This window comes from Linepithema humile, chromosome 6 (genome assembly GCF_040581485.1).
Source record: "Linepithema humile isolate Giens D197 chromosome 6, Lhum_UNIL_v1.0, whole genome shotgun sequence".
Classification (NCBI taxonomy): domain Eukaryota; kingdom Metazoa; phylum Arthropoda; class Insecta; order Hymenoptera; family Formicidae; genus Linepithema; species Linepithema humile.
This window is the reverse complement of record NC_090133.1, coordinates 638,775-662,163: the sequence shown is the minus strand read 5'-3', so window position 1 is coordinate 662,163 and position 23,389 is coordinate 638,775. Positions and strand designations below refer to the sequence as shown.

The 23,389-nt window shown below is 35.6% G+C and overlaps 1 protein-coding gene across 3 annotated transcripts in view; it reads left to right on the top strand.

The window, feature by feature from the left end:
- The window catches only part of LOC105673179 (Matrix metalloproteinase 2), a 139,169-nt gene that overhangs the window by 49,607 nt on the left and 66,173 nt on the right, over positions 1–23,389 (top strand). For all 3 annotated transcript variants that reach the window (XM_012368629.2, XM_012368628.2, XM_067357362.1), the window contains exons 3-4: positions 5,503–5,604; positions 6,586–6,755. In XM_012368629.2, coding sequence (XP_012224052.2) covers positions 5,503–5,604; positions 6,586–6,755 — 272 coding nt within the window. The remainder of the gene's footprint in view (positions 1–5,502; positions 5,605–6,585; positions 6,756–23,389) is intronic.

Below are 23,389 nucleotides of genomic sequence, written 5' to 3'. Positions count from 1 at the left end.
AGGTTACCACATTTCTCCGCGTTTTCTTTATTAACCACCCGCGCCCAATAAAATACAGTACTATTTTATGTCTATTACATTTTATATATCATGACAATATATTGCGAAATCGCAAATATTTGTAATAATTTATGACTCCGTAATATAATTTAGCGATGTTAGTGTGCGATAACAACTTTACAGGTCCCTTTTGATAAATTGCAATATTAGTGTCAATTGACATTAATATAGTTTAATTAATAATGAGAATAATTATTCAGCCGAAATTATTGTTTAATTATTAATGTATACTGATTAGTTACGTAGTTCTCGATTACAGAGAATTATTTAAAAACGGAATAGAAAGGAATCGTGTGTTTATCTTCGAAGATTTGTAACTTTCCATTTTGATGATGCGGTGAAAAATCAATGCGTCTACATCGTTGTAATATATACTGACACGATTAGTTCGGCGCGAGCGACTTTAGAGATGCTTCCGCTTCAGCAGCTTTTTACCGCTCCGTTTTTCCGCTCGTGTGCTGCTCGTGTGTCACGTCGTTTGCCACATCGTGGTTTACGGAAGCGTACGGATGTCGAAAGTCACGCCTCGCACACGATGCGGTGAAAAGATCGAAGAAACATCGCCCTCACGGTTCAACAGCGTGATGTGTAAGAAAGTGCACCCGCACGTTTTGTAAAGAAAAAACCTAGTGAAGACCCTTTTTTTTTAATCTGATGTTCTCCACTAGTTGGGTTTCTGTTTACGCTACAAATTATTTTTTTAAGCAATATTATCCAGAAACAATTTTTTTTCTATTAAAATTGTAATTTCCAGTCTTCTGAATTTAAATGACGATCCTTTTCATAACATAGCTCACTCAGGTCAAATTTTAATATGAGCACATTTATTACAATAACAAACGCGGGTCCTTTTTAAACGCATGGAATTTTAATGATAAAATATTCGTTGCAGAATATTCATTGACCTCATCTGATATTAATTATATATTCGCCGTAATTTAAATAGACAACGGCATCGCTCATGGGTCATTAATTTCAATATAAACATTTATTGCAATACACTTTATGCACATGAATGTTTATTACAATTAATAATATTTAGTATATAAATTCGTAATTCGATGGAAAATGTCCATAAAATCTCACACCGTTTTTATCCGTTCGAGCTTTTAAACGCGGAAAGCCGAAGGAAATGAATAGTCGGCTGACATCAAAGGCAGCTAACGCTCTCTTTCTGTACGCCCACATGGATATGTATATGCGCGTGTATACGCTGTCTTATACGGGTACAAAGACGAGAGACTTTTCCGAGAGGCGATCTACCATCCGACCGCGACTGTGCATCTTGACGAGTATTGTGTTCCGCCGGCGTAAGCAAAGTAACTAGCATATGTTCCTTGTATGATCGCGAGAAAGCTGAGACCGAAGAAAGAAAGACGGAAACTTCGTTCCTCTTACCTGGCGTCGTTTCTGCATTCTTGCGTCTATTATGACTGCGGCTGCGATAAGATCTTTCGAGGTTGTCGCACTTGGCGATTTATTATTACAGTTGCAAGATTACAGAAACCATCCTGTCGATATAATAATAACTAGGAGAGTTCCATTCGTTGAAAATTGTATAACCATTTTTCTCAAATATTTGAAGAAATAAATTAAATTATTTATTATTTGTTTCCTCCCTACATCTTCATTAAAATGATTCGTGAATTAGATAATATTTTGCGTTTTATTTGAAGAATGTCACATTTTTCTTTCGACTTTGTCAGAGATCGCAATCTTTTACGTGCACGTTCCGTCGAGCGTCTAAGCGTGTCCATCCACGTCTCACCCTTTCCCACATCTTCTTTCTTTTGTCAGCGTTATCTGGAGTCCTGACCGAGTTTCTTCGCGACTCTTCTCGCCGCAATTCGATAAGCGCGATCGCGATGGCAAGAGCAACAAACGATGCGACCTTGCCTTTTTATAGCTTCGGTAGCTTTAGGGTTCACTGGTGTCGTCGATAACGTTTCTAATGGGACGTGCGAAGCGAGCTTTACGTCGTCGTTAATTTACCCTAACGCTTTTCCAGCAGTTTTATTACTCGCCTCTCAAGTTCTCATGATCTCGCCGCCATGATCTCATCGTGAATCGCTATCGTCGCTCTGTTTTTCGCGCGTACATAGTCGTTTTTACGTCGATGAGAATACAATTTTAAAGCGTAGCTTATGGCTCTGTTGCTACCGATAGGCATGCTTGTTTGAAAGCGCACTAAAGAACTTTCAGCAGTTTGTACAATTGGACTGTTTCAACTTTTATTCGCATTTTTCCTCTTTGTAATTAAAATTATATAAGAGGATTATAAGGAATCGCGATAAAATTGAAAATGTTTCGTAATTATATAAAAAGAATTCGAGACTCGCCTGTTTGCGCCAGGGAGATGCATTTACGATATATCAGCGGCATGTTTAAGCCGACAAAAGAGGGTTTAGAGAAGTCTCTTGGGAGTCTCCGAAAATATCTCTTTGTTCGTGCACATTCCTCGATATATATTATCCGCCTTAAATGGTGGCGCAAGCAAGTAGTGACGTGGTACGCGATGCAACCGGTTCTCCAAAGCAAAAGGGATCCGCGAACAATGCTGGAGAAATCTTGCGTGCTCGATGACCAAACACGGTCTAAGTCCAACGGCCATCTTCGCGTGTCTCCCTTTCGTGAACGAGACACGTGCGTTTGCAAGCCGCTCATATATGGCCTCGGCGAAACACAGTTTACAAAGAGAACGCGCAATGCACCGTAAAAGATATGGCAATGATAGTTAGGACATGATCCAGTTTGCAGCGATAGACACGAAACTAGGATAACCAGAGCGATAAGAACTGGTTTAATCAGTGTGCACGTTTGTACGACATTTTAGAAACTTATTTATATAATCAATGGTTTAGTTGTAAAAATAAATGTTGAAAAAATTTTGAGAATAATATTTTACTATCGGCAATTTAAAAAAAAAAATATATAATTTATACTCATGTTTAATTTTATTATTTATATTTTTGTGAACATATTCGTATAAATTTCTAAACTACCTTGGCAATATTAATTTTCTTCTTGGAATTAATATATTATATGATTTTATATGATTTTTCTCGAGTAATTTGAGCGAGCTGTTGCGACAGATGTTTTAATAAATAGCGGCAGTTGTGCCATCAATGTTTTCTTTTGGTAATGTTATCTCGCTTGGCCCTTTTGATTGTCGTTAGCCGCGTAATCATTTTTCGATAAGACGATAACACGTAGGAGGATCTAGAAAAGGGAGCTTGAGATAGGCGAAGACAAGAGCTTTCGCGAACACATCTGTTGCTCTCATAAAGTACCAGCCGGCTGAGTAATGATAACGAAAGTCATTGTTACCAAATGACATCAAAGTGGAAAAATATCGTATTTAGATTAACTTTATTATTTTTTTATGTACTTAGATCTGCGTACTTTTCAAAGTGATAAATATTGTTATTTATATTTATATGAATTTTGGTAGCGAAAAATTCGAAATTTCGTGACAGATCTAAAACGATTCTTGCTTATCACAGTTGAACTTTAAGTGTAGTGTTAATCTATTACAGTGTTAGAAAATAATATAAATCTGAATTAATATTGCTCAATTATTATGGCTAATAGGTTAAATTATTTCGCACTTTTTTCCGCTTTTTTATCTTACCGAATATCCATTTACCAAGAATAGCCGTTCTTCTTTCCTTCCTTTCCTCTTTCTGTCTTCGCCGAGAGTTGGTGCGGCGCGTTTTTTTTATTCCCTGGCGCGAATCGGAATTTGTTCCCGCGACGGGCGGTGGCGGCAGCGGTCGGGAACAAGACGCTTCCTTCGTCTGGACTGATTCCTGAGGAACCCCTAAAGATAGCGACACCCCGCCACGTGTCGGCTAACAGACTGTTGCGACCGTTTCGTCATTCTGAATGACGTTTCTGCGAAATTCATTGCGATTTTAGTACATCGGCGGTTCGCAAAATTATATGGATTGTAAAAAAATTCTTCCAACACCATAGAAATTATATAACAATTTATCACGAGCTTAAATATGATATTAATTTTATAATATGATATAATTTCATAACAGTGTGTTTACGCAAATTAATTTTCGCGCCAAGCGCATAAATTCTTACGTTCTCGACATGCTCGTGTATACCGCGCTTAACTGAAGTATTTATGTATAGTATTATCCGTACATTAACGTTTTGCATAACATAATATACGTTCCGTTACATAGTTTCTCTCGATCTTACGGCCTGTAATTCAGTATCACGACCACGCACATAACTATCTAAGGAGAATGTTTAACGCGCGGAATAACTGACCGTGACTGAGCATGCGAACGAGTGTTTATGTCCTGCAAATTTCCATAGATTTATGATCTTTTATCTTTTTCTATGCCTTCGCGCTTTCTATTCTAAAAGCTATTTATCATCTCCGCATTATGCGATTTATAAAACAGTTTAACGATGTCGTGATGTAGCATGATTGAAACTAATAAGAAGATAATATTTATCAAATTTTTATTTTTTTAAGAAAAAATTAATTATCCAGAAATTGCATTACATTAAAAAAACTTTATATTTATTACTTTTTTATATCAATAACATTACATCATTTTCGCTGAGCTAAAATCAGAACTCCGGATTTATTATTTTACTAATCTTTTATCTGTGTCAATATATTTTTATTACAAAGATAATAAAATAAAACTAGCCTTGAAAAGAATACGTGAAACATTTCTCTTCGTGGTGTCGGATGTGTAGAATTTTTTTTCAACTACGCTGACTACAACAGTTTTTTATCTCGATGCGACACGAAGATAAATCAATATGGCTAAGTGCAAATAAGCGTATTTACATGCGCATATCCGCACACGTATATTTCAGGATTACATTGTGCACGGTTTATTTTTGTTACGGTAACAATCTCATGTTGCAAAATTATTTTTGCTGCGATCGATTTATTTTTCGTTTGCTCGTTAAAAGTGTCAAAGGAGAAAAAAATTTATCATGATTTTTATTACTTTGTGATTTGATAAATCGTTACAATAGACAACAAGTCAATCGAAAGAGAAAGAGAGAATGAGTGAGAGAGGGAAAGAGTTATTGTTCTGAAATGTTCGGCGCCTCAGGCGTGATCGGATAGCGCATACTTAGTGAAGTATTTCTCATTAGGGCGACTCGGCAGCCAATCACGACAATGTGTATAAATTAATAGTTTACCGTTCGGCACGTGAACGTAAAGTGACTAAATTTGCGAATGCGCTCTACAGAGTTAATTCTCCTAATTTGTAGTATATCCAGAGTATAATTTGCGATAGATTCTGAAATATGAGCGAACGCGATTGAAAACATTTCGCAAAACTGTGTAAAGAACAGTGTCTCGTTTTATGCGCACATAACTAATAACGACACATTGGATATAGCGATTTCTATCAAGGCAACTTTTACAAAACCATATTTTTCTTTTTTTTGTTGCAGCAAAATTATCTTATGAAGTTCGGTTACTTACCTCAGAGTGACTTTGAAACAGGAAATTTACGGACGGAGGATCAACTCAGAGATGCTATAAGAAATCTGCAGGTAAGCACAAGTTATGTAATAGTTAATATTTTTAGTTTGATTTTATTTTGATTTAGATATAAAATAAATTATAAATTTTTTATTTTGCTTATTTCTCTCATTACGCGTATAGTATTAGAGCTTCAATTACAACACTTTTGTAAATTCGTTACTTTTTAATTTAAAATCTATTTGCGCATTGGTTTTTGTAATGCCGATCGAATTAATTATTATTCTCGTAGTAACTCACATAATGTAACATCTTGAAGTAACATACACGCAGGAACTACATAGTGAACGAAGGAAGGTTGATATTCCATAAGAGTACGTGTTCATCGCGAAAACACGATCGATCGACGGATTCTGCGAGAGTCATCGCGAGCGAATCGATGGAAATCCCGTCGGAGGAAATAGGAAAATGGAGCAAATGCCCCAAGGGATTTTGTCGAACGTCGACATATATCCCTCTTCTTTTCGATTCTCATGTAAATCTTCATTCAGCGATGGCGAGTAGCAGCCTTATCATTTTTCCGTCACTGCATTTCTAACCGTTGTCCGGATAGGATGGGGTTGGGGAGGATTGCTGATCTACGGGAGGGATCAAACTCAAAACGGAACACACCGGAATGCTTTGGACATTCTTTGGTCTTGGAACTCGGGTTCCATTCATGGAATACGATTCTCGATGGTTTTATCGATAATCGCGTTCGTCAGATTCCGGACGCGTTTCTGGTTGAAATGCTCGTAAACGTTTATTCCTGTTCGAAAAGAAAAAGGAAGACTCTCGAAGGAAGCAATTGTGTTTCTGGAGCAAACTCCTCAAGCGATAGAAGGAAATTTCTTGAGATACCAATTCTCAAGAAGAGTTATACTTTGCAAAATATCGCAATAGCAATTTTGAATTTATAATGTTTTTTCAAACATCTTTTTCTTGGACATTTTGTTTTACTTTTTTGAGTGATTACAATTTTGATAAACCGTGTCTCTTTATGTTCCTGCCAGAAATTCGGCGGCATTCCTGTGACAGGCGAGATCGATGAAAAGACGAAGAAATTGATGAAAGCCAGGAGATGCGGACTGCCGGATCAGCCGGATCCCCGATTGACCAGGACGAGGCATAAGCGTTTCACTATTCACGGACAGCAGTGGCCGTATCGAAATCTCACCTGGAGGTAAGTACATTTGAAAAGTATTGGTAAAATATTGTTATGCATGCAAATAAAACATCGCAAGACTCGCAAGCTCGAAAATGCGTCTACAAGGCGCTCGTTATTACCTTTAAACATTTCTCTTAGTTGACATAGATAGACAAAAAAAAAACATAAAATTCTAGTTCTAATTATTTCTATGGTTGTATATATTTATCTCCATTTCGAAAACAAAGTCCGAAAACAAAGTTGCGTACACACGAGAATGAATTTATTCTGCAATTCTAAAGGCAACAACAAATTTATTTTTGCGCAAGGCGTCACCACGTCTTTACACATTACTAATACATTCTGTACATTTATCTGCGTTTAAATTACTCGAGAATTCGTACAATTTCGACGAGGACGAACTTGGGGCAAACTGCAAGTCACGCGCCGTCAAGATGCAGCGATGCGTCTTTTGCAGTGACGGCGAAAACTCGCGGACGGAATTATCGCGATATGGCGCGAGTGACGTTAATAATATCCCCAAGTATTTCCCGACGCGACGATAATTCATCTGTAGGTACCTGTTGGTTAGAGACGGTCTAAACAGGATGTCTGGCCCCTTAATTGCGGGCTTCCTCGTGTCGGGGCCTCGCCCCGCATTAATGCTCTAACGCGGCTCGGAAATGCCATTGACATTGTTGGTCTTCAGCCAGCTGGCGGAATCTCTTTCGACTCCTCGCGAATTACAGAACGATGGAAATATCGCACGAATATTTTATTATAAACGAAATATGTTTCCTTTAGAAAATATGGAGCTAGCTAATACGCGGTAGTAACACATCTTTTTTGATAAGCTTTTTCTTATTGTAACACACTTTAACTTTAATCTTTTGAGTCTCAAAAGTTTATGCTTTTTATTTTTGATAGCTAATACTTCTTTTTTTCTTTTTACTTAGTTTTTTATGAAATTTTTTTAAAAATGTGTGAAATGTTATTTCTTTTTGTACATACCGTTATCAATATTTTAATGCCGTGACGTCTATGACAAATAATTTTATAATAATTGTATATGCAACATATACAACATAGACAATAATTGTATATGCAAAAATAAAATATATATGTTAATTTTGTTGATGCAAATAGATAGGGAAAAATAAATTAAAACAGAAATCAATAATTAATGAATATTGAATATGAACGATAAAACAGATCTCTGCGAATGCAGCACACTGTGCTGGTATCAAAGAAAACTTGTGAAACTTTCGCGTTGATATGGAGAGCAGCTGCAATATCGGCTTTATTCTGGTGCATCATGTGGCACCCTCTGGCATCCTCTGGCAATTACTTGATAGATGCAATTTTATTGATTTGTAATTAAACCGTGTTAATTAAAAAAAAAATTAAACATTCGAATAATTCGCGTTTACTTTTAATCGTTGACACTCTTAATCGTACATATTTGTTTCAAATTTATTGCAATTTTACTTTGATTTCTCAGGCATAATTAAACGTTAAAACTTTTAGGCCTTGAATTATATTCTTTAATTAAATTTTATAATTAAACGTTTTGAAGTATTTTAGAATAATGTAGAGAAATTTATTTGTAGCAATATAATTTTAATTTATTTGAATCGTACTTAGGTATGTAATATTTTTTTATTTCTTACTATATTTATATACTATATTGCAAGAACTCGTATATTTTTTGAATATTTTAAACACTATTATCCTAAACACTAAATTATTAGAATATATTTTTGCAAAAAAGATATGTATGAAAAGATAATTAATTTTGATAAAGAAATTAATCTTAAAATAAATTCCAGAAATAGCTCAATTGTTTATTATTTGTTATCAATTACGACTATTATTATTGTCAATTAACTATGCATTGTTTGAAGCGCATTTACGCGATCTCTCGCGATCTGATGCGATTGTTCCAATCTTACGATATTTGACGACTGTTATTACTCGTACGCACTAATTGGTGCGAATCCTACACCGAGCTCATTAATCAGCTGTCTTAACGAGTCAGGTCTTCCGACGACAGGAACCGAGAACCGTCTAACGAGAAACATACATGTAATTTTTACCCTTTACGCAACCCCATTCCTGAAAAATTTGCGTGCTGTATCTGTCGGGGCAATCCGAATCAAAGTGCGTTGTCGACAGCACAGATTGGGTAGGTTACGTGATTAACTTTGTTATCCGGTTATCGCGCTACGACTCCCCCGCGAATTCCGTGAACTCTGCGAAAGAGGACTAACTGGACATCCAAAGCCTTTGTGTACGTTCCGATCGGGGCAAATTTGGCGGATTTTCGCGAGAGTGAACGGGTTCGTTTGCCTTTCTAACTGAACTCTATTTGTTCCCGTCGCGCGCGTAACATCAAAGAAAAATACGAGATTTATTTTATCGAGAAGCTTGCACAAGAATTATCCTAGCTATTACAAAATGAAATTTTATATTCAGAATATTCTAGAAGGATAATTGTCTTTTTTTCTTCACAAATTTTAATTAATGATCCAATAATTAATCTTGATTTAATTTTTGCTTCGAAAATAAAGTTTTGTTTTCAAAATTGTTTAAATAAATAAAAAAAAGTAAAAGAATACGTTTATATATTGTAGTTTCTTAAATACAAATATAATGGAAATTAAATTTTTTAATTTGCAACCTAAAATGCGATTAAGTGCAATTTTAAATGCCGACGAAATAGGAGTAGAGACGAGCGCCGTAAGTTAATGGCAAATGCGGGGTGAGAAATTAGCGGCGACGGTATTTCCGCTAATTTTCCCCAGGTCTTCAAATATAACGTAATTTAAAATTAGCGTCGTCTAAACGGAGGTTTCGTATGTTTGGACACTCATAAATTATGTGTTTTCTCATGACTAAATTTTATTTAAGTAAAATTCAACACTTAATTCAATTAAATTAATTCAGACTGCACTAAATATTTATGCAAACTCGCGAGTTTAATTCGTAGAAAGACATACAATAATTTTTTGGAGAATATAAAGTTTTTCTTTTTTTTAATTTTTAATTTAAAATAATGTTAAAAATTTCGTAATATCATAATAGTGTTCCAAAATCGCTAATTGTTAAAACGGCGATATTTAGAGTCATTTTGTGTACTTGCAAGAGACTTGCAAGAGACTTGCAAGAGACTTGCAATAAAAACGATATATTGCAATACGAGGATCTGGGTATTTCACTTGGGTAGAAATTGCGAGTGGATATAGTATTGGCTTAAGGATCGTCACTGTTTATGAGACAGTTGAATGTTTCTATGGTTGACTGCATGAATCTTGGTAAGGATAGTAGGATTTGTCGTTGTCCTCGTCGTTTTACGCGACAGTTTGTACAGCCAACGGAGCTTTGAGGAGGCACGATGAATCCGCAAGGCTAGAAGTTGAAAGCTGATCTATTGTGTTTGTCTTTGCGAATAAAGTAAGAATATATCATTCTACAAAAGCGCGTATAAAACACGGTTTTACTGCTTTACTAAAACATTCAATAATGTTAGATTTCTTGAATAAGAAAAGGAATTAATTTTATTCATGAAAAATATATTTATGATATAATTTCGCGCGCGCGCGTGTGTGTGTGTATGTGTGTGTGCGCGCGTGTGTGAGATGAAAAATACCATTTACAGGGATTATTTTGTTAATGATTAATAAAAACATTCAAAAGTGATAAATAAACATTTTCCCAGTGGCGGCTATAAACGAAACTCACGAATTATTCAGTCCGATTTATTTATGGATTTTTGAGATCTAAATCAATCGCGTATTTTCAATTTGACTAAAAGTCAGATATTGAAAATACGCGAAAAAATTAGTTTCAACATCGACAATGTCATATATCATTCGAACGATAAAAAGCTGACTTTTCGTGAAAAAGTCAAAGAAGATTTGGCTCTATTTTTTTAACTTCTATCTCTTTTTCTCCATTTCAGATTTCTCCCTCTTTTTCTCGATTTAGTTTCCTTAATATCGAGCGCTTAATATCAAACTTTGAAGTCAAGTGCATAAAAGAAGGTGAGGCAGTAGACGATGATACTTGAAACGGCAGTTTCAAAATTTTGCTCACCGGATGATACGAGCGAAATTAATGAAGTTAGTGTTAATCTCGGCGCTTTTCTTAGCAGGTTCTTTTGGATAATGCGCGACTTTTGCATAATGGAGAACTTAATGTTACGCTTGTTGAAGAATTCAGAAATTGTTTCTCGACCGATTTTCGTAACAAAAATTATTTTTGCTCATATATCTATTATATTTTATACACAGGAGATTTTATCTAGCCTCATTGTCTGAAATAATTTTTGTTGTTATGAAAATATTTTCTCATTTTTTTACTAGAGCATTCCTTGACCAAATCACTATATTATCATTCTGTTCTTGATAAAAGCTCCGTATCATTCTTCAGAGTTGAAATATTACACGCATTACGCTGAAACGGCAGTTCGTTCTGTTCACCGCGAGTAAAGCATTTTCACATGTTTTACATGGACGTGACGAAATTCGCCAGTCAGAAACCTGAGCACCGCCGCGTTATAGTCTTTTCTTCTACTGTCACCGAGAAAAAGAGAATAAAAGAGAGAGTTGAGAGTGCAAATTGAATCGAAAATACGTATACAAGAGAATTTTTACGAGCACATTCTCGAGATTGAAGCGGAGAATTTTTGTTCGAAGCAATTGACACAAAGTACACTATAAGCGCTTAATAATATATATTCCTACAACTTTGTATGTTTCGACTTACGATCGAAAATCGTGCAAAATATGCCCGTCAATACATATGATGCCTGTTTACAATTTAATAGAATTTTCATCTTATCGCACGTCCGTCCGTCATACATGTTTGAATGATACTAATGTTTTCGGTGCTTACGTCATTTAAATGCGATACAGCGATACATTTTTTCTGAAGCCGAATAAAATATGAATGAGATTATTTAAAAGTTTAATAAGGATTTGCATTATAATCAAAATAAAATAAATGACGGAAAAAGATTTCCTGTGGAGAATTATATGAATTACGAAATCAGCTTGGCAGAAAATGTTTAATATACATATATATACTTTTTTTTATTGTAAATTTATTAATTACATAATGTATTTTTTTGTATCTCTACAATATAAAATAAATTTAAAAAATTCTTGCACAGCTAGATTCTTAGTTCAGGAATAATGCGCTTTCCTGAAATCGGAGACAAACGCTTTCTGTTAACGTTAGTGATAAAGGATTGATAGATTACCGAACACAATAGATTCGTTTGTAGCAAAACAGTGCGCGCAACGTAGTTCTCTTTCCTACATTCGTATTTTCTTATGTCTTACGAATTCCATTCTTCGCGGCGCCAGTTCAGTTGGCAATCATCCAACTAACGGCGATCCAATTTCTTCGCAAAAAAGTCGAAAGTAATCGCCATATAAATCTTTGTGTTAGTCATTCTTCTCATTTATGATATAATTATAATATTCGCGTTGTTCTCGTCTGCGACGTTCTTTCTGCATTGGAACAAAAGAATATACATGATTCGCACTTTTTAAAAAGAAAATGTCGCAAACTATTTAAAATTTAAAATCTTTATTCTTAACTTTCCGTCCTAGATTTAGAAATCAGATAAGAATATATTTTTATTGCTGTAAAGAAAAAATATAGTTTTAAATTATTATAAAAAAGTACGTTTTATAATGCGCACAGCATTATAAAGTGGCATAATTTTAAAGTTTATAAAGAACGTTTTTTTCCTAGAATTTTACAAAATTTTTGCAAACAAGATATTATTTTATTGTTGTGCTTTGACAGTTATATGCGGATCGATGTGGCATTTAAAAAAAAATGAAATGTCACGGCTTTCTGTATAATACTGTTTTATCTCAAATTAATGAATTTGAATTTAGAATCTTCTTTCCTCTAGAATATTTTTCTTGATATTTGATCGGAAAAAAATTGACAGGTTCAATATTCACGGAATTCGCGAATTATGCTGCATACCCCACACAGGTCAGATTACATATATTCTATGTATATGAACATAATTCCATTCGTTTTTACGGAAACATTTATGGACATTATTCATGACGTTGAAATTATTTACGATGCGAAAAATCACGAGAGTGCCGAAGCAAGACTGGAGTCCTGTGAATTATTCTAACGGTTGGATTTTTAGCTCCCTGCTTGAAATATTTTCACGATTGCATTTTTTACGAAATATCGGAAAATACCAATTTAACAACATACTTTTTATATAAAAGTAGTAATATTTTTATATCAAAATATCTGAAAGTTATAGTGTTATAAGTAAAATATCAGCAATGGAAAAATATTTGACAATTGTTTGACAGAAAAAGTAAGATGTTAAATGTTAAAAAAATTTCAAATACGAAATAGCAATATATCGATTTTTTCTTTTCCACGGATAAAAACATTTTAAATAATTATAAATAAACATTAATTTTTATTAATGTATTTAAATAAAGCAGATTTAAAAGAATTATTGGAGAATCTATTCTTCAAGAAAACACTCCGACTTTAATTTCATCAGAGAAATAGTTACATATATACATATATTTTTAAAATATAAAATAAATGCTCAACAGCATAGTCTTTGAAACAAGATGCGAGTGTTTTCGATTCGCTGACAGGAAAGTTAACTGACTGCGGTGTTGGGTTGGGTTGAATTTTTATTTGTCTACACGTGTTCCAAAATTCTCCACTTAATTTTGCCAGTAAGAAGTTTTTCTCAGCTAAAATTAGGCATCAATTAGGAGCAGATTCCTATTAGTTAAATGAAGGAGGAGCGTACTTTAAGGAGTTCTGTCTGTGCGCTATTTTAAGCTCTTTTTCTCTCTTTTTTTTTCTCTCCTATTCTTGTATGTATGTGTGTGGATGAGAGTGTTTCTAAAGAACTCCCATCTCGCAGTAATTAAAAACTCGCGGAAAATAAAGGTCGAGCATGGAGTAAGTGCGCTAATTGACCCGACTTTGCGACGAACAATCGTCTTTTACTTACCGGAACATAAAGTTCTCGACTTTCGCTTACTTGCCGCGAGGTAAACTCGCATTTCTCGTTACGGAGAGATGCGGATTAAGCGACGAATGTGTATCAGTAAATGGACTTATAATTTCTATCACCAAATAATGTTTTTAAATTATTTAGGCTTTTCACGATTTATATATCTTTGAAAACTCTGCGATATTATTAATAATGAATTACGCATAACAGATAATAATTAAACAACAAAAAATATAAATAAGATCAATCACTTGCAGGTGGTTTTGCGCATAACGACAATATGTTATAAAATCTAAAAAGGCAATTTTGTTTAACTTTGAGATAACCATGGAGATTTTGAGACTTAAAATCCACAGCTTGATAGATTCGAAGGCTTAATTTATTCCCCGTAATTACACCGCGATAGCCAGATAATCGTCATCGACGGTCACGCATGCCGGAAAACAGATTATGGCGTGATCGAAACGGCCGCAATTACAACTGCGAGACCCAATAACTTGAACACCAGCGATCCGGATTTCGAACCAGTCGACTCATTAATCGCGTATTTGTCAAAAAGTTTTCGTTTCGAAAAGCGATTAAACCGTTTCTTACTACAGTTGATGTAATATATTGTTATGATAAACATTATTATAGAAATTACATAATTTAATTTTATTATTATAATAATCGAAAAAAAAATTATCATCTTTAATAAGGCTAGAATAGTAGCAATGAAGAAATTTTTCTCGTGGCCATTCGTTTTTGAAGAATTTATTCATTATAGTAATACATTTTTTTCTCTCTTAAATGTCTACTTTTTTACTTAAATATACCTCTTTGAATTAGACTACGTGAAATAATTTCCGATCGGAAATGTTCGAAATGGGAGTTAAGTGCGGGATGAAAGCGGGATACTTCGTGGATTACTGTAAAAGTGTATTGCGAGGCTAAGAGTCGATTTCCCGTGGACAATGAGGGTCATCGTTAGGGTTGTAGAGAGAAGTGAGAAATACACGAGCAAATAGCAGTCGTTACGTGCCTTGTTAAATTTGGTGGAAAACGAGATGCGAGCGTGAAATCATTGTTTCAAGTAGAACGAGATCTGTGTGTAGAAAATTGAAGTAACAACAGTCACAATTTAACATTTTATTGTGACGTTACGATTCTCATGCTTCACCTTGTCAAAGCACACTGTAGCAATTTTCTATAAGAACTCGATCATGCTTTCTAGTCATTTTTCGATACAAGTATTTAATTATTTTTATATTTATTCCATTGTATTAATAAGTAATAACGTTACACAGTGTTATATATTAATCGTAAAATAGTAAAAAATCTAAATTAATAAGAATTAATTAAAATTTGGTTAGTTGATAGAAAAATGAATAAGCACATAGAATTTTGATAGAAGGAATTTTGCTACGAAGACATGCATATTTCGTTTTTTTTCCATTTTTTGTGAATTAAGTCGCTATAGATACCGTGTGCTCGGATAACGAGCTCTGCTGTGAATTAATATCTCTCTTTATTCTCCGTGAAATTGCAAGAAGGACGAGAGGGATTTGCGGAATCCAAAAGAGGGAACATCAATTGCAGGACATGAGCGAGAAATGTTAAAGGCGGAAAGAAAAAGGGAGATGAGCAATATGCGCGCAAGGGCGATAAAAAGGAAACGAGAAAGTGGCAGTCATTCGCATCAATGAGATGAGCATCGTCGCTGAAAGAGTGATAAACTCTCGAAAATCGGACAATTTTTCGGAGACTGCGCGTGTATTATATGTATATATAATACCATTTTTTCATTGTCGCTCAAAAATATTCTATTATTTAGATAAATTTATTTTATTATATTAAAAAAGATAGAGATGTGGAGTATACCACAAAAAAAGAGAGACAGAAGATAATTAGTCGAAAATGTTATGGTAATTATTATTAAACAAGCAGAGCCATTCTAGTAAAAAAGTGTTAGCAATGTTGGCAGATTGACAGTAAATTTTTTCCTGTCAGTCTGCCAACATTTCTAATCTTTGGCTATCTTCTGGGATAGAAACATTTCGCGATGAAAGAGAGACATTCGAGCTTTTACTGTAATTAATAAAATTCCATAACGCGCCACGATGAAGTCGCAATGAAAATACAGTTCTAATACTGCATTAGCGTTAATTCGCTCGGCTTGAGATATCATCAGCGATTATACTAACGTATTATCGGGTATTATCGTTACTGTTGTCGCAGTTATTGTTTCCCAGGAGCTCGGCAAGTTCCAACTATGTATTACCAGCACGATAGTATCTTATTGTACTCCCCGACGTGAAAGAATATCTCGAGGACGTCGATACTCCTTCAAGAAACTCGTCGAGCTCCTGGTCCCCACATGGTTCCACCACGTGGCGCGATAATTAATTAGACCATTATGTAACGGCCGTTGTGCAGCGCGGCATGCGTGCTGCGAAAAGCGGCGGTGGGGCCCGAGAAGGTCTGAATGGGGACCCATTCGGTAGGAGAGGACAGAATCTGCGTGTCCCGCGAATCAACCACAATAATCTCCATTGTTTCTAGCAATTAAGCCTCACGGCGTCGTCGTCGTCGTCATGGGAAGTCCTGGTGCGAGAAGCGGAGCCTCTCTTTTTCGCTTTCTCTCTGAACGGATTACGTCTCTCGATCGCGCGCGACACATGATTGGCCGCCATTGTCCGCGGGATCCCGAACAAAGGACTCGTCGTCGACGGTCTGTCATGGTGCTCCATTGTCTTCTAGCTTGTTTGCGTTATCCATGCGAGGCCGGTTTGCGTTGCGCAAACTTCGACCCTTGACACGATCCCTCCCTTCTTCTCTCTCTCTCTCTGTTCCCGTCTGTCCCTTTTACTCATATTCCTCTCGAATTTGTCGTTTACTCTCGCCGACATTTTGTTCACACTGATCCTTTTCGCGCGTTCTCCACATTTCGCCGAACGACTCAATTAAGCCGAGCCGGTTTAACGCGATTATTACAAATTCTCCAAGGGCCGAGGTGAATTCGAGTCACTCGTTAAATGATAAATGAACGACTAGTTTACTCTGGCGTGAGAGATAACAGTGCGATTCCGAGACTCTTGTCTTTATTTTTTACATTAAAAAAGTATCACCTTCTTTATTTTTCAATCTCGTTTTATACACTTTTCCGAATTCTTCAAATTCTAAACTTTATAAAATCAGAATTTTTGAATTTACTTGATCAAAATGAGAAGAACCAGAAATAAAAAATTAGATTTTTAAATTAAAAGATTTTTTACTTTCTCAAGTTTTTAAGGGTTGCATGTCGCTTTTGCATCGAATCTTTCTGTTTCCATTTACAAATAAATAGCAGCAATTGTATTTTGCTCGCTTATGTATCTCGTTTTTCTCATTAAAAAGGTAAAGATGCGCTTACACGCGACGTCTTATTTTTGTGGCAGCAGATGACAGTAGGATATAATAAATTTTCTTCCTCTTCTCCTTCCTCTTCCGTTGCTCTCTACGTCCTTCGTCGTCATGTTTAGTTGTCTACGATTGCTTCTCTGTGGAATGATTTATTAACCTTGTCACGTGACCCTCGTGCAGAATGTCAGAAAGTGGAAATGCTCTTCCTGCGTCTCTGTATATCGGACCTTATCTGCATGTTCGGCTTGTCACGCTGTGGCACTACGCATAATAGTTCTGTGCCAGAAATACAAGTTTCATCTTTCGACTATTATCATCTTATTTATCTATTTTTAATATCTTGCCATTAACAAACAAAAATATATGTTTATTATCCTATAAATCTTTCTTTGAATTTTAGTAACGACTTGTCGTTCCTATTAGTTTTATTAATTCTAATTAAGATTAAATTTTTTTTGGAATTAGAAAAATGCATCGTAGAAGCTTGTATTGTGCGCAAAGAAATTGGACGAAAAATTTCATTTTTATGATGGAAAAGCGAGTGTATTAAAGATCACACGACACGCGAGTATTGCGGGAATGCATTACATATAAACAAGACAGAACGAAATTACGTGTGTTTTTCTTGTTTGAGAAATCTAAATTAAAAAAGAAAAAGCAGAAAGAAGCGCGTTGAGAAAGAAGGCGCATAATGCGACCAAGTGTATAACGCGATTCGACGGATCGTTGACAAAGCGCGAAAAAGAGACATTTTCTTCTGCCGGGATTTGCGAAAGGTTCTAGTTAGAGAGTAAAAACCATATTAGAAGCTACTATATTTTTCAGTTTCCAGATTGAAATATCGAATAGCAGTTTATGAAAATTTGAAAGTGATGCTGGCGAGTATAAATTTAACGTGGTAATTAGCAATAATTAATCAACTTTTCGACAGTATAACCGTGATAAGGTATAAAATATTCAGGATTGTTTCCATATTTGCGACTGTACGTTATTAATTTGGTGCATGTTGGATTAGCCGAGTATTTAATTCTTTCAGTAATTTGAAATCGATTGTTCTGTCGGGAGGAATATCAGAGTATCAATAATTTAAGAGTCGTATGAATAAAAAATGTAGAATTTTCTTGAATTACAAAGTGCAAGAATTGATGATGCAGTTTTATTCTTACTTGAACCAAATTTTATGTATATTAATTTAGTGCTTTTATCGTTCAAAAATTAGAAAACTATTTATTGCGACAAATTTTGGCGAGAAAATTCACCATTGAAATTCGTGAGTTTTCATTGAGTTCTACAGATGATCTGTTATTTTTGTTAACAAACTATGAAAATTTGTACTGCCACCACTAGTTGCGAAGGGGTTAATAGCAACGCGGTACAGCGGTGCGCGAAAGGGTTAATAACGACGCGTGGCGAGAGAAAAAGAGGAAGAGAAATAGACAGAGAAAGCGCATTTCGTGTAAAGAATTATCGTCGCGGAAAAAGAACACGACGAGTGTGAAGGGGCGTACCGGAGAGTGTGCGACGCAACGGGCGCGTGTTTCGCCACATGTGTTTCGTATCAGTTGAGCTCGCAACGCGACAGACGAGAACTGGCGGGTCTGTCAGCGCTGCACACAAAGAGTGCAGTGGTTCGCAGCCTCGGTACAATGCACTTAAAAAAAGGCAGTGAAAAGATTCTGCGCTTACGCGAATTAATGAAAGACTCAATGATATTTAAATTAATTTTTGCAAAGATTATTCCAAACCGAAACGCAAAAATAAATTCTGAATAATCGGTCTTTATTAGATTAGCGAAATACGAAAAATCTCGTAAAATTTTTGGCAAAATATTCACCGATTGTTGCATTTATTCTCTCATTTTTATACAATTCTATATTCTATTTATATATTAATCTTTGATAGCTTGCAACTGTGATTGACTGTTTGTGCGGTCGATATCTCACATATCACAGGGACTAGAAACATTTAGCGACGATACCGTTTTATCATCTCTCTTTCGGACCTGTTATTTATCACCAACGATATCGCCGACACCGCCCGCTGCTCTACGCTATGCAGCATCGCGAATAGCGTCCGCCTTTCGAATGGCGCATCGAAGCTGCACCGTGAAACGTATGCCTGCACTGTAACGCAATGCACGCAAAAAAAAATTTTTTCTCGACAAGTTTTTAAAAGAGAGATTTTTACGATTACCCACGTTATTGTAAAATCTCCCACGAATATATTGACTCAAAATACTTTTCATTCAAAGTTATATTGTTTCGCATCTGAAAATAGAAAACGAAAAGATATCAATTATGTTTCATGAAATAAGTAGATAAATAATTGAAAGAAAAACTTTTTCATTGGTGAATAGTTACAGTGTTCTACATACTTTAATTACTTTTATTTAAAGATATTTCAAAAACATTGGATTTGAAAGCAAGTTTAATTGAATTCATTTAATATGAATTATATTTAATAATAAAAAAACGAAAACTGATGAGAAAGTTTTATTTAGGAGATACAAATATAGAATAGAACTTTTAATTCTGCATGTAATTTTAATTCTTTATTTCTATTTCATTAAATTTTTATTTAATCTTTTATCGGCATTAAATACTTTTTTAATTATTTTTTATTTTTATTTTGGCTTTTACTGAGAATTTTAATCCGGGAAGAACTTTAATCGTAATAAATAATGTCAATGATCTTACGCTTTGAGTAAAAAGATGGGATTTGGAAATGTGTTAGAAGACGAATTACGATGCGTTGTCGAGATTGTGAACAATAGTTGTATACTGTGAAGTGAACTATCTTATACCGTTCTACCGATCTAAACCGTCTATTTCTCTAAAGTAAAGGAAGCTCCCCCGAGATAATGTCGAAGATGCATCACTTTGGGCTTTGATCTATCGTCATGTAATTAGCGCGTAAGATTCAGCGATGTGGAAATTGCTGCATCTCCGGCAGATTGCGACGACGATAATTAATTAAAAATCTTACTGTATCTTGTAAAAAAGTCTTCTTTCACTAAATACTAGTTAGATAATCTTTAATTACCTTTTCTTCACATTGCTTAATATAAAATCAAGTGGCGATGTTTAATACCGGTTGAAGAGTATATGAATCATGAGGATAATTTAATTAACTGTGTTTATAATTTTTTGTATACAAAACAGTTCTTTTAGTAATTTTAATTAGATTCTAATTTTATTATATCCTAATTTTTGTACGAGACAAGTTTCTATTGTCGAAATATTGGTTTCAATCGATACGAAACATATCAAATGACGATGATGGCCTCCGATTACACGCATTTGCATGATGTGTCGACTGGAAGGAATAGACGCGGTAATTTCGACCCTTGCAAGTTTCTCCGAGTGTTGTCACCCATTAGGAACACCTGTACGACGTGTAATCACAATGCGACGCCACGGTAAATGAGACCAGATGCAACGAATATGCATTACGGATGCACACGCATGCACGACATCGCAAGGCAAGACGCGAGTTGCTAGTTAGAGAATATACCTCGGTTCAGTGCTTTTCAACCGGTGCCGTGTGCGAGTATCTTACAATTTCTGGCAGGAATAACTATTGAATTATGCGGTATACGCGAAACAGCCGTCTGACAGCGATGATTAATTAAAAATAAAAAAAAAAAAAATATATTTTATTAAAATAGTATTTTTGCTGATAAGAAACAAATATTATAATTTCACAATTTTATTATTTATTATTTTGTTATTATAATTTTACTTTTTACTTTTTTTTAAATTGGACTTGTGAAATGAACGCCTCAGTTTAAGCTCACAGTTTTCGCGCAATCAGTGAGAAATTTCACGCTGGTTCATTAAAAGTACGTTTGCGTATACTGGTCTAAGGGTGCGCAGGAGGAAAGGCAATGAATAGTTGAAGGCACAACGCGCTAGTGTTAACGTGTTGTCGTGCTGACTTTTAATTGCACACATGGTCAACGCGTTCTCCCTTTCGATAAGGGACAATTATCGTCGATACTCGGAACAACGCCCCCTCGCTCTCTCGAGAATACGTACGCCGGGTGTCGCGAGCGAGTGAGCGCGAAACAATGGGTCCCCTTGTTTTGCCTGCTTCACCTTGGGGACCTTTGTGCCGAAAAAAAGCGCCTCGTTTAGCCTCGACCCGGTGCACACTGCGGAACGCAGAAAACGCTGTTTTATGTAGTTAGAACGGTGTCATTCTGATTTAATTATTTTTCGCGAAAATTAATCGAGTTTACCTTCACATCTTTCGAAAATTTTTGAAATTGTAGCGGTGTGTTATAAAAAGGACATGCAATACGGACATAACAATCGACACACTTTATTTGTAAAAGAATTGATTTTGTATAACACGTTTGAAGTACTTTGATAGTGTTAGAAAATTAATGAATCATCGACGAGCGTATCGAATCGCGGAATGGTGAATTTTATCGAAAGACCATAACGAACGAGAGATTACCGTTCTCGGCTGGACGAGGACGAGCTGCAAATCGCATTAGAAGATTTCTGCGACGCGACGGATGCAATTATACGAAAGTTCATTTTATTCCTTCATCTCTGTCGAGGGAGAGAATTGGCTTCCTGAGATAATCGGGAGAGAAAGAGTCGCGGAAAGGGACGAAACGACCTGCGAGATTTCTCGCGAGACTGCAGCTCGTTGAGAGCGTATCGTCGATCTCTCGATTACGGGCTCGGGGATTTAATTGCTAAGGAGGAGACTGTGAAGAGTGATTTTTACAATTCGCCATCAATCGGTATTTGTGACTTGCCAGGTGTTAATTTAAGAAACCTCATTCATGTAACATTTACATTATGTTAAATTGGAACAGCGTGAACAGAAGTAGCTTTTTTTTGCGACATATTCATAAATTTTTATTACTTTTTTATAATCATTCACATTCTTATCTGAGATTTCATTAAAATTCCTGTCAACAGAAAATTATTAAAAGGGGGAAGGGAAATAATCAAGTTTGACTTATTTCTTTTGCAATTACAATTGCACAATCATTGAAAGTGTAGCAATTTATTATAGTATCATAATTACAATTATATACTAGTCGTGGTTGGAAGTAATAGTTTGATTGTAGTTAGATTTTTAATTTTTAAAAATGGAAAAATCTTGAAATGCATGGAATAATCTGAAAATGTAAAATTTTGCAAATTCCGCAGCATTGTTAGATACATTCGGGAGAATCCCCTTGCGGATCTCGCGGACTATTCAGTCATCTAATTTCGCGATGTAATCGTAACGCATGCGCGCATCTCGCTCCCTACTCTCTTCCTCCCTCTCTTCTTCCTGGAGAGCGCTCCGGAATGACTAGACCTCGTTCCGATTTCGGTTCAGTATCTCGGCGCGTTTCGCATTGTGTACATTGCGTTTGCTGCAAGCTCCGAAGAGGCACAGAGATGATCTCGCAGAAGATGATTGCTCGCCGCGAGGACGCGAGATTTTATCGCGCCGAGATGCCCACCTCGTTTCGAGCTTCCCGTAAATTCAGTGAATCAATTTCGCTTTTCGAAAACGAGTCGGGACGGCAAACGCGGAGCTTTTCTAAACAAGTAAGTTGTCTGGAATTGTTATATTATTTTAAATATTTAAACATTCTTTTTTTTGTCTTAAATTGCTATGCGCTGATTAATTACATATTTTTGTTACTCTCGAACAAATAATTTTATTGTAATAAAATTATTTTATAATACATTGTCAAAAAAGAACTAGGAAATAATTTAAGAATACTTGATCTCTATGTGAAAAAATTTAGTAGAGGATTCAGCGGTAGAAATTGAAAGATATAAGTTTTACATAGAGTAATTTGTACAAAAAACTTAAAAAAGTTTATACATTTTTAAATTTTCGAGTATACAAGACCAGTCAAATTTGTTGTTCAATAGACGCGCGCACGCTACGCTATCTGGCTAATGTAATGTCAGCTATAAATTTAGTTTGAGAGATTTACAACGGAGGAGATTTACATCTGCGAGAACGGTTGTTTCTGAACGATAAGATATCTATTTTAACGAGAATAATCCCACGAAGATTTGCGCGTAAAGTCGAAGCGACGATAGCAGGATCCAGGAGCCACGCATCTCAGGTTTGCGCGACTCATTTCTTTTTACCTCCTTGTAACGACCGCGAAATGTTATTTATTACACGCTCTCGCAACGTGGCCATGCGTGACGCCGCAGGTTCTGCACACAAGCGATTCGGTTCATGTTTCACGGCCACCCTCGCTTAAATTCGACACGGTAGCTTTCCAACG